Genomic DNA, 16,866 nt, shown 5'->3' with positions numbered 1-16,866 from the left:
CACACAGCCCGGCCATCTGGTGCGGCAGATTGTTCACCTTCTACTTATGCTAACACCTCTGGTGCCAACTTCTGTCCCTATAGATCGTTTCGCTAGTTACAAACATAGGCCCTGGACGGCTTCCGGTTTTGCTCACTGATGTAGCCCGCTAAATTTAGTGAGCAAGAAAGGTATTGGCGGCGATATCGAGTAGCATTCCTTTAAATTTTAAGCCCGCAGATTTTAAACACTTTTACTCTGTACATAATTACAATTTTACAAGTCGAGGTTGCCGTAAGTTATAAGAAAAAATTTTTGTATTAATCTTGAGGCATAGTGCACGTCTTTTATCTCAAAACATAAAAATATACTTCTGCATAGTGGAAGAACTTAAAAACACGCTTTTGTGTTCCGGCGCAGTAGACTGATAAGGCCTGTCACCAGAAGTTTCTTGGGGCCACTCTCTCGCTGCTGTTATCACGCGAGCGAAACCGTCTATACAAAACTTTCGGAGAAGTTTCATGACCAGATGAAAAGTATTAAAAGACCCTGGTAATATCAAATGGTAACAACCCTAGTGACAACACGTCTAGTGAAATAGGATAAAAACAATGACAAGCATAATGTTCCAATATTCTTCAGAGCCTCAAAATGTATTCCAAGATTGGAGTTTTTAGATATTTTCTTTATCATTGAGAAAATTTCCCTTTTATTTTCTTGCTGCATAGAATTTAATACTGCTTATTGTTTTTTAGAAAATGTTGCTTTTTATTTTTAACAGGAAGTTCAAAAGGGCCTAGGTGACTTTCTTTGGAACATGGATGACTTGTTTCCAGTCTTCCAATATGTGGTAGTCCGAGCACGAATTCGCAATCTTGGTTCAGAAATTCATTTTGTGGATGATCTCATGGAGCACCACTTCCAGAATGGCGAGCTTGGCATAATGTTCACCACTGTCAAGGTATGCAACATATGTTACTCATGGAGAGCTTATTTCCATGTTGTACTACTTGAGATGCTTTCTATGTAGGTGATGTTGTCTTAAATGTGTAAAACCAAGTGTTTTTTATCAAACCATTGCGCTCGAACCTCATTATAACGAAGTTGAAGGGGGAGTTGAAATTACTTTGTTATATGTATCCATTACTTTGTTACATCCATTTACAGAAATATATGCCCAGTGGGATGTACAACATTAAATATGCAAAGAATAAGGCTGCTTTGCAGCATGCTGAACTGCTAGGCAGCCACATATGCAATGAAATTTTAATAAAACAACAGTAAAAGGTTCTTGCACCTCATGTGACAGCAGTTACAATAGCTTCCTTCTATTCCACTGTCTTTCGTTTTCACTTTTCCACTTACCTGTACCGGAAATGTAAAAACTGGCCATTTAACTAGTCTCTGAAGCTTCGGTACAACACATTCTGCAATTTAATGACATTTCTGTTTAAAAAAGCAAACAAAACTTACTATGAAAATCAAATACTTCTAACTGGAAATGATTCCAGAAAGCTATAGCAGATACTAAATATGTTTCCGAACAAGAAGTCTACTAGGTATACAATAATGATAATTCAGCAAGAAGACTGTTTACTCACAAATCCTAAAAATATAGCAAGCACATTCAGCAACTTTTTTGCTGCTGTACCTCATATTCCCTGCACAGATGACACTCATGCAATGCCTGTGTGCCGTGCATTGGGTGCACGTTAAAGAGCCACAAGGGGTCAAAATTAATCCTGAATCCCCCACTAAGGCTTGCCTCATAATCAAGTCGTGGTTTTGGTTCATAACACCCTAGATTTTACATTTTTTTAGCAGTATAATCTCTTACATTTTGAACACCGCCTATACAGATTCCCTTATTCATTACTGTGCAATGCTTTGGAACACTGTACATTACTGTACATTACTGCACAGTACAGTACTGTACAAACCATGCGAAGGCTCCAACACGAATTCAAGGCACACTACTAGACCAGCTTCTTGTGCAAGCTGATCGAACACAATATTAAGTAGCAGGAGGCTTGTGCATTCTCCCCAACCTGAAATTTATTTTTAGGTTTTTAGTGCACAAAAAGGAACGAAAGACAGAGGTACGACGCGGACACAGCGCTACTGTCTCTCATCCCTTTTTGTGCGCTAAAAACCTAATAGTTATGGAATACCAACATGCCCCAAACCTACGCTCTTTCATGAAATTTATTGCTTTGAGAGCCTAAAGAATGCACAAGAATAGGAACCAGGTGCTTGCTGCAGTGAGTAAAAATGCTCCCTACACTACAGGCGCTTAGCTGTTTTCACATTCGAAACCACAGCTTTCCCGCATAGCATGGGCATCACTATGAGCAGTGGCATAGGCAGATGGTGGGTTTGGGGGGGGGGGTTCAACCCCCTTTCTCTTCCCACAGAACAGAAATTTTCAGGAGGCAGGCTGTTAGGGTGGAGAGGCACTAGGAAGACGTGGACGATAGGAAAGGTTAAATGTGAAAGTGAGTCAGGGGTCAGTGGCGGTCCCAAATTATGGGAGGGAAGTCATAGGCAGTAAGTCATAGGGGTCATCCCCCCTCCCCTAAACAAAAAAACGTCTTCGCCGTCGCGCCAAGAACAGATGGGCAAAAGGTGTGACATACGTGTTTGCATGAGCTTGCATCTGATTGTGCAAAAAGTGACTATTATTTGTGGTTGTTGTAAGGAATCATGGAAGAGAATTCTGGTACAGTGATGGCTGACATATGAACAGCCAGCAAGAGGGCTGCAACAAAAAGGGTAGGAAAACCCTTAGAATCAGAAAAAGAAAAGAGGGACTATTGGCTATATCTACAGTATTTACAATAGTGCCTGTTAGTGCATGTCAGCTAGTGTGCAGGATAGGCCAATATGACCATGGGCAATTGTGAATACACCGAGATTCCAGAGATTTGCAGGTTCCCCGATCTTTGTTCACGGGCCATTGTGGAGGTGTTCTTGAAGCGGGCACATAACTTGCCCTCTCCTTCATGCACCTACCTAGCACGTACGCTGATATCTGGCTTGTACAGATCTGGGTAGCACTCGTGCGTCTCCCCTGGTGATATGCACCTGGCAAGCGTGCACCGATATCGAGAGAGGAGAGAAAAAAGTTTTTTTGTCAGAGACTTTTGTCCAAAAATAGTACCAGTCGCTTTTTCCACAATCAGACAAGCGCTGACTGATGCGGATGTGTAGCCTAGTGTGTACGTGTGGTTAGACTAACTGTGGCTGACACCTGAACATGAGCCTGCAGCGGCTGGCAGAGAACCCTTCCTGAAATAAATTTCTGGCTACACCTACTGACTATGAATTATGTTTACGGCACCAACTCTGCATAATTTATTCTTTGCATGTTCTAGCTTATAGAAGTTGGGAACTAGGAGCAAATTGGCCCATATTTTGTGTGTTTCAGTTTTTTTTTTTAACTCTCAGTACTTATACTTGAAGATAGCAAATTATTACTGTCATTCATGCTTCTTTGAAGTTTCTCATAGGAATTCTCAAAACTCTCTGAGCAATCATGTTGTTCCATTCTAAACACCAATTATAAGGATGCAATATAATGTATCATGGAAATCTGTTGTGACTAATACCTCTTGCAAAAAAAAATGTTTAAAGCATCAAAAATTTGCACATTTTAGCGTTAAGGAATAAGTTATAGAAACTGGATAAGGTTAAGAAACTTGTAAGGCTTGAATGTAGATTGCAATGACTATTAATTTATTGCATTGTTTTCTTTACACATTTTCATTCACTAATGTGCAGCATGTCTTTCTTTTCAGGCATGCTATTTTCAGATACGTAAGCGACAGTGCACCCCTTTCTTGCTACTGGTTTTATGAAGATATATTCATTTTATATGTTAGACAGCAGCTATATTTACTTGCGTAAACTGTTTTCTTGCAGTTTTGTCCTTTTCCTGTGTATATATGAAAGGTCATATTACTTGTTTCTAATTTACCTCCATGCTGCTGTTACAAACATGTATGTTGCACTGACGGCTATACTATAAATAGGTACAGACAGTTTATTTTCTTATATGCTTGGCCGTTGTATCAATGGCTATAATTTGGTAATGTTTACCAGGCTTTGTTACATATCCTGGCCAGAAGTTCTCATGATACTGTAGTAGAATATTTTTAAGCTCAATAGTGCAGGTTATCGCATTTGAGATTATCTAGTTGTCTAGAAGAACTGTTTATGTTGCTGCATTTAATACATCTCTGTACCTGGAAATGATCACACTGGTTTTTTTTAAGTATTACTCACGATAATATAAGGAATGTTGAAGTGCTTTGTTAAAGTTATTCTGAATGCTTTCCACTAGGAGAGTATACAAGCACTTTTTAATGTTACTGAGGTTGTTACTTGTTTAGTGTATGTGTGTTGATTTAAGTTTATAAGCTAGTCATTGATTTACTTATTATCTGGTGATTTGGCATTCACTGGCAATGACATTCAGGAGCAGGAATTGTGGAAAATATGATGTGGGTAAGATTTCAGTATCAGTTGTAAGCTGTAGCCTCATATGGTTTGAAATTCTTTATTAGTGCCTTAAATGAGATATGTGAACATAGCGTTGCAGTTATGGAACAAAAATAATCAGTTGTGAAAAATATAATGTGGACAAGTTTGCAGTTGTCGGGAACACCATCAGTAATTTGAAATATCTTATTAGTGCCTTAAATCTTGTATTGGCGTCACTTAGTGTTGCATTTATAAAGCCTACTTGCTCGTGTTGGTGGTTTGGTTACAGAAATTTATTTATCAAGTGTTATTTTGCAAATTCAAAAAAAATAGTCTTCAAAAATAGAGCACTCCTTGTATGAAAATTCAAAGCATTAGAGTAACATGTATTTTTTCCTTTGATTTTAGTAATTGGCATCATGTCGTTGTAATGCTGTGGACAGATTAGTTTATATAACTTAATCATTTCATATAATTCATAAATATCCATCGTAGAAAAAAATGCATTCTGATTATAATGCTTCAGACTGGGAAAATGGCGTATATGTACTGGCAGAGTTTTTGAATGGTTCTCTAAGCATTAAGAGGGTTAGACTATTCATGGCAACTGTTATGTTGAACATTGTAAGCTTTGGTGTTATTATTGATCATTCTTGTAGTGTGCAGCTGCTCTCACTGTCACTTTGTATGTGTAATTGCACTTTTCCACCTTTTTATACCTAATTATTTTCCAGAGCAAGGAAAATACTACCACTGTGTCTGAAGCTGACAGGTTCTATACTGTTATATATTTTTCTCAATGCCTGCAGATTCAAAACTTTTTGTCTGTTGTGAGCAAGTGAAAAAAATGTTAGCTAATGAATTTATATATTAGCACTCCCGGTTGTGCTGAAGGGTCAGCAACATGTATCTTGTACTGCATTTGTTCACTGTAGCTCTCTATATTAAAGCTCTTTTCTTGTTACATAGGTTTGCCATTCACTAGCGTACTGCAAAATCTTATTTAGCTGTCATTAATGGATGGATATTGACATAGAGAAAAAGGAAAGAAAAGTCCCCTGGCCATTGTAGGCTTCTTTATCGTTTTCTTCAGTACAAGAGATGTTGTGTGACATGATGTGTACAATTAGAGTGTGCATTTTAGATGTGTAGCATGCTAGATTGATACTTCTGTGGTTACTAATAAGTACTTTTATGGTTACCTATGAAGTGACACCTCTGTGAATGTTAAAACCTTTTTGCCTATGTGCCTGATAAAAGTTTGACTGAGTGTATTAGCTCCACTGAGATGTAATGTGGCATAATGTTTACACACACACACACACACACACACACACACACACACACACACACACACACACACACACACACACACACACACACACACACACACACACACACACACACACACACACACACACACACACACACACACACACACACACACACACACACACACACACACACACACACACACACACACACACACACACACACACACACACACACACACACACACACACACACACACACACACACACACACACACACACACACACACACACACACACACACACACACACACACACACACACACACACACACACACACACACACACACACACACACACACACACACACACACACACACACACACACACACACACACACACACACACACACACACACACACACACACACACACACACACACACACACACACACACACACACACACACACACACACACACACACACACACACACACACACACACACACACACACACACACACACACACACACACACACACACACACACACACACACACACACACACACACACACACACACACACACACACACACACACACACACACACACACACACACACACACACACACACACACACACACACACACACACACACACACACACACACACACATATATATATATAGTTTTGGGTGTTCAGTTTTACAGGCAACCCTTTGCTCAAATTTTAATAAGAGCTGTGTACAAGTTGTACACCATCCAGCATATTGTGTGCCTGAAATTTAGAAGCACATTTTGTACAAGCTTTTATCGTTGAATGTGAAACAAGAGTACAGAATTCTCTGACCATTTGTACATACCTTAGAACTAGGTGTAAAAATGCACTTGCTTCTTTTCAGCAAATGTGAACATTAAATTAAGATAGTTTTGGTGAGTAAACTTAATAAACATGTGTAATTGCGAAATCAAAATAAAATTATTGTCTTGTGTCCTAAAGCACTAACATTGCATTTTGCTGGTTAGCAAAGTGATATATCCTCCTGAGACTCGAAGACAGCTTTGGGGACATAATTGCTTTCCCAAGTCACAACAACACAACAGTTTATTTTTGGTTGTGCTGAAATAAAAAATGACATGGATAATGCCAAATGCTCTCTTGGTGTGGTTCTCACATTTCTGTCTGGCAAAAGGAACACTGAGAGACAGAAATGGGGAAATGCACCGGTATGTCAGTGCTTAAAGGGTTAAGTACTATGGTTAGATGCCAAAAGCAGCATCTCCATGTATGTAAACAAAGTAACCATCTCCTCATGTTCCTGTGGTAAAAACTGCTGTTCTTTGCCTAAACGTAGAGATGAAGATATAACATGTGTGGCTGCTGAAATGTTGATGCTGCATCCTGCATTATCACATGATCTTGCAGTAGTGGAAATGGATCTCACAGTTGCTTTTCATCATCTGTGATGACACAACGGTCTATATGAAATTAGTAGGGGTGTGCAAATATTTGAAATTTCACACCCCTACTACTTTCATCTAGACCATTAAAGCAACTGTTGAATAATGAATTGAATATTGTCCTTGAATCGAATAGTCACTATTTGAAAACCCAAATATTCTTCAAATTATTTTTGAATACATTTTGTCATCGCCTGTGCATGATCGAACATGAACTTGAAGCAAAAATGCGATACCTTTCACCCCATCCACAACACAGCATATTAGAGCATTCTACATTGCTCCGAGAGCCAGACTTTTCTGGTCGTAGGTATTGTTTAGCAGTGGTATTTATGGATGCAGCACCTGTGTCCTCTTGAAAGATTAAATCTGAATATGCTACATAACATACTTGATACAATAGCGGCGCCATCTGTTGCAACCACCCGAACTAGAGGTAAACTCCTTTTCTTTCTTTTCTTTTTTGCTGTGCCATCATCAAAAAATGACACGCATTTCTGGTTCAGTCGCTGAGGTATACACAGATGTTAATTTACCCACAAGGCTGTCTTTTTAAACTTTATATGATAATGCATGACCATGCATGCTTCAAAGAGCCCCGAGTTTGTCAACAAACTGCTTAGTTCCTGGTGCTTCCTTTATGCTTTTAATGTGCACTGTAATGACAGAAACTCTCCAGTATGACGATGTAAAAGCTGTTTGGTATTAATGGTGAAAAGGCTGTATAATACTTGCGAACTATTCAAACTATTTGAACTGTTCACTTCTGGCACTATTCTATACTTATTCGATTCGGTTTAAGAAACTACAGCTTGCCCACCCCTAGAAGTTTATGTCAATTTTTTTCACAGCCGAGAGCAAGATTGCAATTAAACCACTTCCATACAGCTGCGCATGCATCTGACTTCATATCCAGTGTGACTATTTTACATAATCACTTCCAAGTTGATGTTGAATAGGATTGAAGGCAGTGGTGCAATATAATGAACAAGGAGTGTTAGGAGGATGAGATGCATGCAATTAACTATTTCCTGTTACGAATATCTATTACTCATATTTCTTCTAGTGAGTAGTACACACAGCTTTTTTAATGTGCACATTTTATAATGCCCATATTATGCTCAAGTAGGCCAATTATTTTATGTAAAATTTCATTTCTTGACCTCGTAAGAATTGGCCATCTGTGGTGCCATATATTGAGAAAATGAGTAAAAAAAATTATTGCTGGCTCATTGCGCTTACTTAAACCATTGTGCAAGATTGAATTTGTTTATTCAAGGAATTTTAATGTACCATTTGGTAAAATCGTGCCATAATGTGGAGCAAATCTATGCTCATCACTGTCGCTAACTATGCACTGAATTCCTACTGATGGCATCTTGTAGAACACTCTTGCATTCAACTATAAAAATAGCGCCCGCCTCCCTAGTTTGTTCGCAGCACCCTCAGCCTATACTTTACGTTGTTTTTAGTTAGGGGGCACCACACCGCTCAGCCCGCTCAGCTGTATTCTAATACCATACTAATACACTTTAGATACAGCTGCCCTGGCCGTTCCGACAGCTGTGAGTGGCCGTGCTTGCCGGAAGTGCCGAAAAGTCGTGTTAGAAGCATCAAAATACGAAAAACTCTCCGGGAGGCGCCCTCACGCGGTGTGCGGAATGAATCCACTCGCTGTTTGTGGCCAATGCCGGAGCACACATGCCGAAGCCGTTTTGGTGCTGAGCTGGTGCAAACGTGGTCAATTTTCTGTGTTCAGCTCAGTTTGACGCAGGAATTCCCACTCCTGCAGTCCCACCCCTGCAGTGTGGAAGTTGAAACTCTTTATCTCACCACCGGAGGTCGCACGACGTCCTTTCAGCGCGGCCGCGGCGTTCGTCTTCATCTGAGACACGCTTTTCAATACCACGCACACATCCCGAATATTTTTTCGCCAGTGAGCTGGGCGCCAAAAGATCATCCGTCTATAGCGACGATGTAGCCGGTGCTCTTCATCCTCAACAGCTTTGCACTGAGTCAAAACAAAACTACTGTTTGCCGCAAACGCTGCGGACGAAACCACAGCCACATTCGACGCGGTTATAGACAGCGACTACGGAGTTATGAAGACATGCAGCCGACACAGTGTTATGCGCGGCAGTAAATGCAAAAATAAAGGATATAAAGGCACAAATCAGGGCGAAACGTTTCGGCGTAATATTCAGGTACGCATGCATGTACAATTTCCACTGGTGACTATGGGGATACGGACTCTCGCTTCGTTTTGGTTAGACGCTATAGCGCCATTTTGCTCTTTTGCGTTGCACATTTACAACGCACTCTAAAAACGGTTGCACCCTTCGGGGTGTATCTTTACCACACAACGATAATCGTCATCTGTCTTGCCCGCTTTTCAATATCACGTACAAATGGCATGCGCGTTATGAGCATGACAGAGCATTGTCGACAGGAAATTATAGAGTACAGCGTTTTCAAGAAAGGAAATCCAAGCAAGACTGATGACGATTATCATTGCGTGGCAGATATACACCTCAAAGGGTGCAACCGGTGCAACAGTTCTTAGAGTGCACTCGCTGAGCTCCGAGAGTTGTCCGTATTAACCGATGTGCAGCCAAATACGTTCGAATTAATGAGAGCTTTTTGATTGCATTAAATAATGGCTATGATTGCTGGAACCAGAGGACGAGTCTGAATTGTCCGATTTTCCAAATTAACGAGGGTCGAATTAACAAGCTTTTACATATGTTCTGTTCTACAAACCTGCAGACTCACATTTCAAACAGTCGAGCAGAGCGCGTCAGTTGACAGCTTCAAGTTGCCGTCACGTAGCAAGCGCACGCGCGGCGCGGCGGTGGAGTCCTCCCACTGACATCGCATGTCAGAAGGCGACACTCAAAGATCTCAGGGCTAATATTAAAGGGCCTCTGAAACGGTTCGGACAAATTTGTAGACGTGTAGGGTACAGCTAAAGTTAATAATTTGCACCACAATTTGTGTGAAACGTCTCATACAGAGAGAGCTATGGATGATTACTAGTTACCCTCCTCCATAGTCATGCATTTTCTCCTCAACTCGTTCGCCGAGTAATCGGGGCTAAGCTCCGCCTTCACTGGCTCTGCGTCATGATGGCACGTCATGTCGTCCACTGCCGGTTCTCTAGGAGCAAGCACGCGAAGCCTCTCCAAACTCTCCGCCAGCTGCTTGGCAGTCGACCCCAAGCGAGAACTATCGAAGCAGCATGCATTGCAAGGATTCTGTCACAGCGCCGAATGTGTCTGGTATTCTGGTAACCACAGGTGAGCTGGGCATTTCAACGAATGGCTGGAGGCATAAACTCAAGCTGATGAAGGAACTTTAGCGTAGACGTACGTGAGCAGCCTGGTTGGTCTGCGTGATCCAGCCACCTGTTGGCGCAGAGCTTAACCAGCCAAACAAAGCGCTAATATTGCTCTAACCAAGTTTAAAACATTTTAAACATTTACAAAAACAACGTGTTAACGATTACACTGTTGCGAAAAATTTACACCAGAATCAAAGAAGAATACATTTCGTTACTGCTACTGTGTGCGGTTGAGCTCTGTGCCACCAGGTGGCTGCACCGTGCAGACCATTCACATTTGCGCTTCTGCTCATCCCGTGAAACGACACAAACAGCCAGGCCCTGTTCCCTTGCCCTTGCATTTACCCTAATACCGGAATCGCAAAATGCTATTGTGTTAGTAATCTTCCGGTGTAAAGTTGTGGCTGCAAACGCGCAAATCCTAGCGCCGATCGAATAGCGGCAGTCTGATGGACTGCAGCCAGTCCGCTCGTCTGCTGCCTTGCAGAGGAGCACATTGTCGTAGCTTGATATATTGCCAGTCACTACGTTTGCAGTCCACAATGCAACAAAGTCGAATCATAGTGCTCGCGAAAAGACTGAGACCAACTCTGACCACGAAGCTCTCGTCAAAATGAAGCACGTTGTAACACAAGCAGACGACGCTTGCTGTGCACTGGAAGTGCTTCAGTGTAGTGAGAAATTGTTTTTGTGCCTTCTCTTTCAGTTACTTTCTCTTTATAGAAACAAATTAACATTCCAAATATTACAAACATAATTTGTTCACCATAAAGGTGGCAAAATTATCGATGACGCGCCCTCGGCAGCCAATCTGATAGCTCACCCTACCGACGTCAATTGGGTGATTTACGTCATATGGGTAGGGGAAATTCCGCCGAGCAGTGTGCTGCGACTGGTAGCGATGTACATTTTTAAAACCTTATAATAAATTACACACTTTACGCAGAGCGCTTAGATGCATCAATTAATGATCAGAAGGACCTACTCTTAACAACTCGGCACGCTTGTACAAAATCGTCAAAATTGTTTCAGGGTTTCTTTAAGTGAAGCAATAGATCTGTGGCAATGCCGGCAACAACCTAGGGCTGCTTTTCTGTTGTTTTTTTAAGCAGAGGGGGACTGTATATCCACTTAAAGGGGTCCTGACACAAAATATTTATCTCAGAATTACTGGTAGTTTCAATTACTGTGAGCTCATACTCTAAAGACAGTTTCACCCTTGGGAGTGTATATTTGCCACACGACAATAATCGCACTCTTAAAACAGTTGCACCCTTTGGGGTGTATATTTGTCCCACAACGATAATCGTCATCTGCCTTGCTTGCGTTTCTTTTCGTGAAAACTCTGTGCTTGCTACTTTCCTGTCGAGAATGCTGGGTCACTTTGATAACGCACAAGCCGTTCATGACTGGGAACTACTGGGCTCACAGCGTTAGAGAAAGGAAATGCGGGCAAGACAGGCGACGATTATTGTTGTGGGACAAGGTCAGCCTCAAAGGGTGTATCTTTTTTTAAGAGTGCGCCATCTGTCTTACCCGCATTTGAGCCCAGTACTCCCCAAGTCACAAACGGCATGAATGTTATCAGCATGACAGAGCATTCTCAACAGGAAAGTAGCGAGCGCAGCGTTTTCAAGAAAGCAAACGTAAGGAAGACAGATGACGATCATTGTTGTATGGCAAATATACACCCCAAAGGGTGCAACTGTTTTTAGAGAGCAGTTATTTGTTAAGGTATCAATTGCAAATCCAGACGCAATTCAATTTAATTTTGAAGTTTGTGCGAGCGACCAATTGGAAAGTGCACCACCTATTGGTGTAGTCATCAGCATGGTTCCTATTTGTAAACACTGTTATATCATGAGTTTCAGTGATTGAGTTCGGTGATATGCAACGTCATTGGCATGTCTCGCTGTTTGGAAGACGCTTCAGCACTGATTGTATCCAGTGTCTTGCGCTGACCGCACATGAAGCGTATGGACATGGGCATATGAAGTGGATCTACAAGCTTCTTACTATTTATGGATTGCCAGGTTACTGGAGCCAGCGCAAGTAGTAGCAAAGCTGGTGGTGACATCTTCTGACGATTTGTCTACCCTGCGGGACAAAACCAGAGAATTTGGCATACCGAGGCAGAGATCATCGGTCGGCATACAATATGAGGCCCTTTGTGCAATCCGTCGCCACGCTGAACGGCGATACAGAAGAACAAAGTCACCGTCAGATCTTTCAAACAGTTGCCGAGCTCAACGACATGTTCTTCAACATCTGGACAAGCTTGACAGACAGCGTTGGAGGACAATCTGTGGATCCCTAGATCCAAGACAGCCTCTATCTAGGATCTGGCAGGTCATACGAAGTCTCCAGGCAACTCCACAACGAAAACACCCATTCCGTGCGGTGGCTCTACATCAACCCCGGACCGAATTGGAGGTAGCAGAGGACTACTGTAAACTCATTGTAGACGCGTCTTATGCAGTGACCTCATCCCTTGTCACCATCGCGCCCCTGTCAATTGACGAGCAACTTGAAGTACCTTTTACGATGCAAGAGCTTGACGCTGCAATTTCGGTTTCTCGAGGCTCATTGGCACCAGGCCCATACGGAATCACGTATGCTGCACTCTGCCATCTTGGCACAGAATCACGGCATCTTCTTTTGTCTTTTTATAATACGACGTGGGAGACAGGAAATGTTCCAGATAGTTGTAAATGCAGTCGCGTTGTAGCGCTGCTTAAACCGGGGAAGTGCCCTAATGAGCTTTCCTCCTACAGACTGATCGCCTTAGCCAGTTGCATCAACAAAGTAATGGAAAGAATGGTATTGTCAAGGCTGGAATGGTTTCTAGGGAGAAATAATTGCTTTCCTGATTTGATGCACGGATTTAGAAGAGGCCGTTCTTCCATTGACAGTGTTCTCGACTTGGTCTCCTCTGTTGAACAGGAAATAAGTCGCCATCGGTTAGTCGGAGCTGTTGGATATCGCACCGCTGGCACGAGTTGTTGGAACCTGAGTGCTGACGCCCGTTGTTGCAAATGGGTCGCAAGCCCCAAGGGTAGCGTTGGCCTGGCGGCCTGGGGCACTGGAAGCATCCGAAGGTCCCGGCAAAGCATGGGTCAACTGGTAACAGAACAACTTGTTTATTCTAACATCGCAAAAGAGCGGCCGGTCAGGTCGACCGAAGTGGAGAGACGGGAGTGCACGTTACTCAACAGAAGAAATTGGAGCCTCTCTCTCGGCGTCCGGGGGCAGCTGCTCTTATACTCTCGTAGTTGAGGGCAAGAAGGAACGTCTCGGGATGAGACCACGTGACTCTGGGCCCGGACAGGCTGAGAGACATGTTGAGACGAGTGTAGTGACGCATCGCCGAGCCGGCGCCGATCAGACCTCCTCGCTTCACACTTGGGGAGCTCCTCTCCCCGGCTGCTGCGCTTTGACAAGCGTGGCACACACACACACACGCACACACGAAGACACGTGGCACTGAAACGCCTGGACGCGCTTGGCGGGGAGGCGTATCGGCGGCGCTGAACGGGCCAAAATGTCCGCCGCTTTGAACGAAGCCCCGGCGTCCGTTGCATCCGCGCCGGCTATACCGCGCGTCGTAGGCGAAACGTAACAGACCGCCCCGCCGGGGGAAGGAGATCCCGATGGTCAGGGGACTGCATCCGCTGTCCGGAGTGATGTTGTTGATGATGCTCATAACCGAAGTCGGTCGTCCTTCGGCGTTTCTTGAGCGCAGCGCACAGAGAAGGCCTCGTTCTCTCGTTCAGGTTCACACAGGACACTGCAAAGTGACTTCGGGAGAGTTGACATTTTTGTTCTCGTTCCCGGCAAGCGTTAGAACTACGCCGAAAGTCAACCGCTCAGTCAGCCAGCACGGCACAACCCTCACTAAGCCCTGCCAGGCTCTTTCCCCTTTTATACTACTGCCTAGTTCCTTACAGTAGTTTAGCAGCACTCAGAACGCGTCCACAAATCGGAAAATTGCACTAGAAAGCACATCATCACTTTGAAACACTACACAAAAGCAATATGTTAAAAATCCTGCCTCAGGAAGAAAAACATCAGTAACAAACAATTTTGAGGCTGATTCCCACGTTAGGGGCTTCGACTTAAGCCATCGGCGTTACCGTTGAGACTCCCCTTTTTGTAACGCACCTCAAAGGAATATTGTTGCAAAGCGAGGCTCCAGTGCAGGAGGCGGCCATTTGTGGAAGAGATGGTCTGCAGCCATTGGAGAGGGCAGTGATCCGTCTCGAAGCATGCGAAGCGGAGATCGCAGCGAGCGACCGTACACTAGCTCAGCTGGCGAAAACCCCGTAGCCGCATGCGGCGCTGTCCTTAATGCAAACTTCACCCCAGGCAGACACAGCTCCCAGTCACTTTGCTCAAACCACAATGCTCTCAACACGCGCTTCATGACGGAGTGGAGCTTCACAACGGAATTCGACTGTGGGTGGTACACGGAGCTGTGTAACAGTTTTACCCCGCACCTTTCGAGAAAGGCTGTCGTCAAAGCGCTCGTAAACACCGTGCCCTGATCTGACTGGATTTCCGCAGGAAAACCAACTCGCGCGAATATGGGCAGTAGTGCATTGACTACCTCAACTGAGCTGAGTTCTTTAAGCGGCACTGCTTCAGGAAACTTTGTCGCTGGGCAGATCACAGTCAAAATGTGTCTGTACCCCGTGGCTGTTACCGGCAGAGGTCCCACTGTATCAATAACGAGCCGTCTAAAAGGCTCCGTAATGATAGGTACCAACTTCAACGGCGCCCTCGATTTGTCCCCTGGTTTGCCCACCCGCTGACAGGTGTCACATGTCTTCACAAAGTGGTCTGCGTCCCGAAAACACCCTGGCCAATAGTACTCTTGCAAGAGACGGTCCTTAGTTTTCTTAACTCCTAGGTGTCCGGACCACGAACCCCCATGCGACAAGCGCAACAGATCCTGACGATAGCATTGAGGCACGATCAGCTGATCGAACTCCACTCCCCTGCGGTCTAGATACTTCCGGTACAGGACCCCACCTCTTTCCACAAAGAGAGCATTTTTCTTGGCGATACCTTCCTTGACAATGCAGCGTATGTTTTCTAGGCTGCCATCCTTCTTTTGCTCGGCTATCAAAGCCGACCGGCTGACTTTTAGCAACCTATTAAGTCCGTCTGACGTAGGCGCGATGAGCAAATCTGCAGATAGCTCTTCTAACTTTCCCGTGTCGGGCATTTCCTCTCCAGTATCTGGTGCCTTTAACGCTACAGGCTCAATTTTATTCAGTTTGGACGTGCTCTGAATATCAGCTTGCTGCGCCTCTGACCCTTTCTCATCGTTCGACAACGTCGGCCCCGCAACTACCGCCTTTGCAGCGAGCTCCCGAACCTTCGATCTGGTTAAGGCCTTAACGCTAGCCTCGCCAAACAAAAGCCCCTTCTCGCGCAGGAGGTGATCGGACCTGTTCGAAAATAGGTACGGGTACTGGGGGGGCAGCATAGATGACACTGCGGCCTCCGTCTCAAGCGCTCCGAAAGGTCCTTCAATAAGCACTTTTGCTACGGGCAGACACACGCTATGAGCTTCCACGGCTTGCTTGATCCATGCGCACTCGCCCGTGAACATATCGGGTTCTACGTAAGAGGGGTGAACTACATCCATTGTAGCTGCGGAATCGCGAAGCACTCGGCACTCTTTCCCGTTCACGAGGAGGTCTCGCATGTAAGGCTCGAGAAGCTTCATGTTCTCGTCAGTGCTGCATAATGACAAAAACACGACTTTTGTTTTTGTTTCTGGACACTGCGCCGAAAAGTGACCCGGCTTCTGGCACGTATAACAAACGCGCGCTTGCCTCGTCTCGAACCGCTTTCTGCGTTCGGCTTCGGCTGCCGCCGTCTCCTTACGTTCGGTCGGACTGCTTTCACTCGCATCCGCACTACGTGTGTCCCCGTTTGCTCTCATGGGCGTGAACTTCGGCCTCTCAAACTTTGAGCCAAATTCACCCTTTTGACCGTCCTTAGCTCCGCGAGCCCGACGCGTCACAAACTCCTCGGCTAGCTCAGCGGCTTTAGCCACTGTACTAACGTCTGGCCTATCCAAGACCCAGTACCGCACGTTCTCAGGTAACCGACTATAAAACTGTTCTAGCCTGAAACACTGCAGAACTTTCTCGTGGTCACCAAACGCTTTCTCTTCTTTGAGCCACTCCTGCATGTTTGACATTAGCCTGTAAGCAAACTCTGTATATGACTCACTTCTGCCTTTCTCATTTTCCCGAAACTTCCGACGGAACGCCTCCGCTGACAGCCTGTACTTTTTTAGCAGACTCGATTTCACTTTGTCGA

General features: G+C 44.2%; 1 protein-coding gene across 1 annotated transcript in view; it reads left to right on the top strand.

Annotated features, from left to right (window-relative positions):
• Positions 1-9,008, top strand: part of Als2 (Amyotrophic lateral sclerosis 2) — a 112,743-nt gene extending 103,735 nt beyond the window's left edge. The window contains exons 28-30 of the mRNA XM_050191457.3: positions 761-940; positions 3,777-3,795; positions 8,950-9,008. Coding sequence (XP_050047414.3) covers positions 761-940; positions 3,777-3,795; positions 8,950-9,008 — 258 coding nt within the window. The remainder of the gene's footprint in view (positions 1-760; positions 941-3,776; positions 3,796-8,949) is intronic.
• Positions 9,009-16,866: the final 7,858 nt, after the last annotated feature.

Source organism: Dermacentor andersoni, chromosome 1 (assembly GCF_023375885.2).
Source record: "Dermacentor andersoni chromosome 1, qqDerAnde1_hic_scaffold, whole genome shotgun sequence".
In the NCBI taxonomy this organism is placed as follows: domain Eukaryota; kingdom Metazoa; phylum Arthropoda; class Arachnida; order Ixodida; family Ixodidae; genus Dermacentor; species Dermacentor andersoni.
The sequence above is the reverse complement of the archived record's forward strand: the minus strand, read 5'-3'. Positions and strand labels throughout refer to the sequence as shown.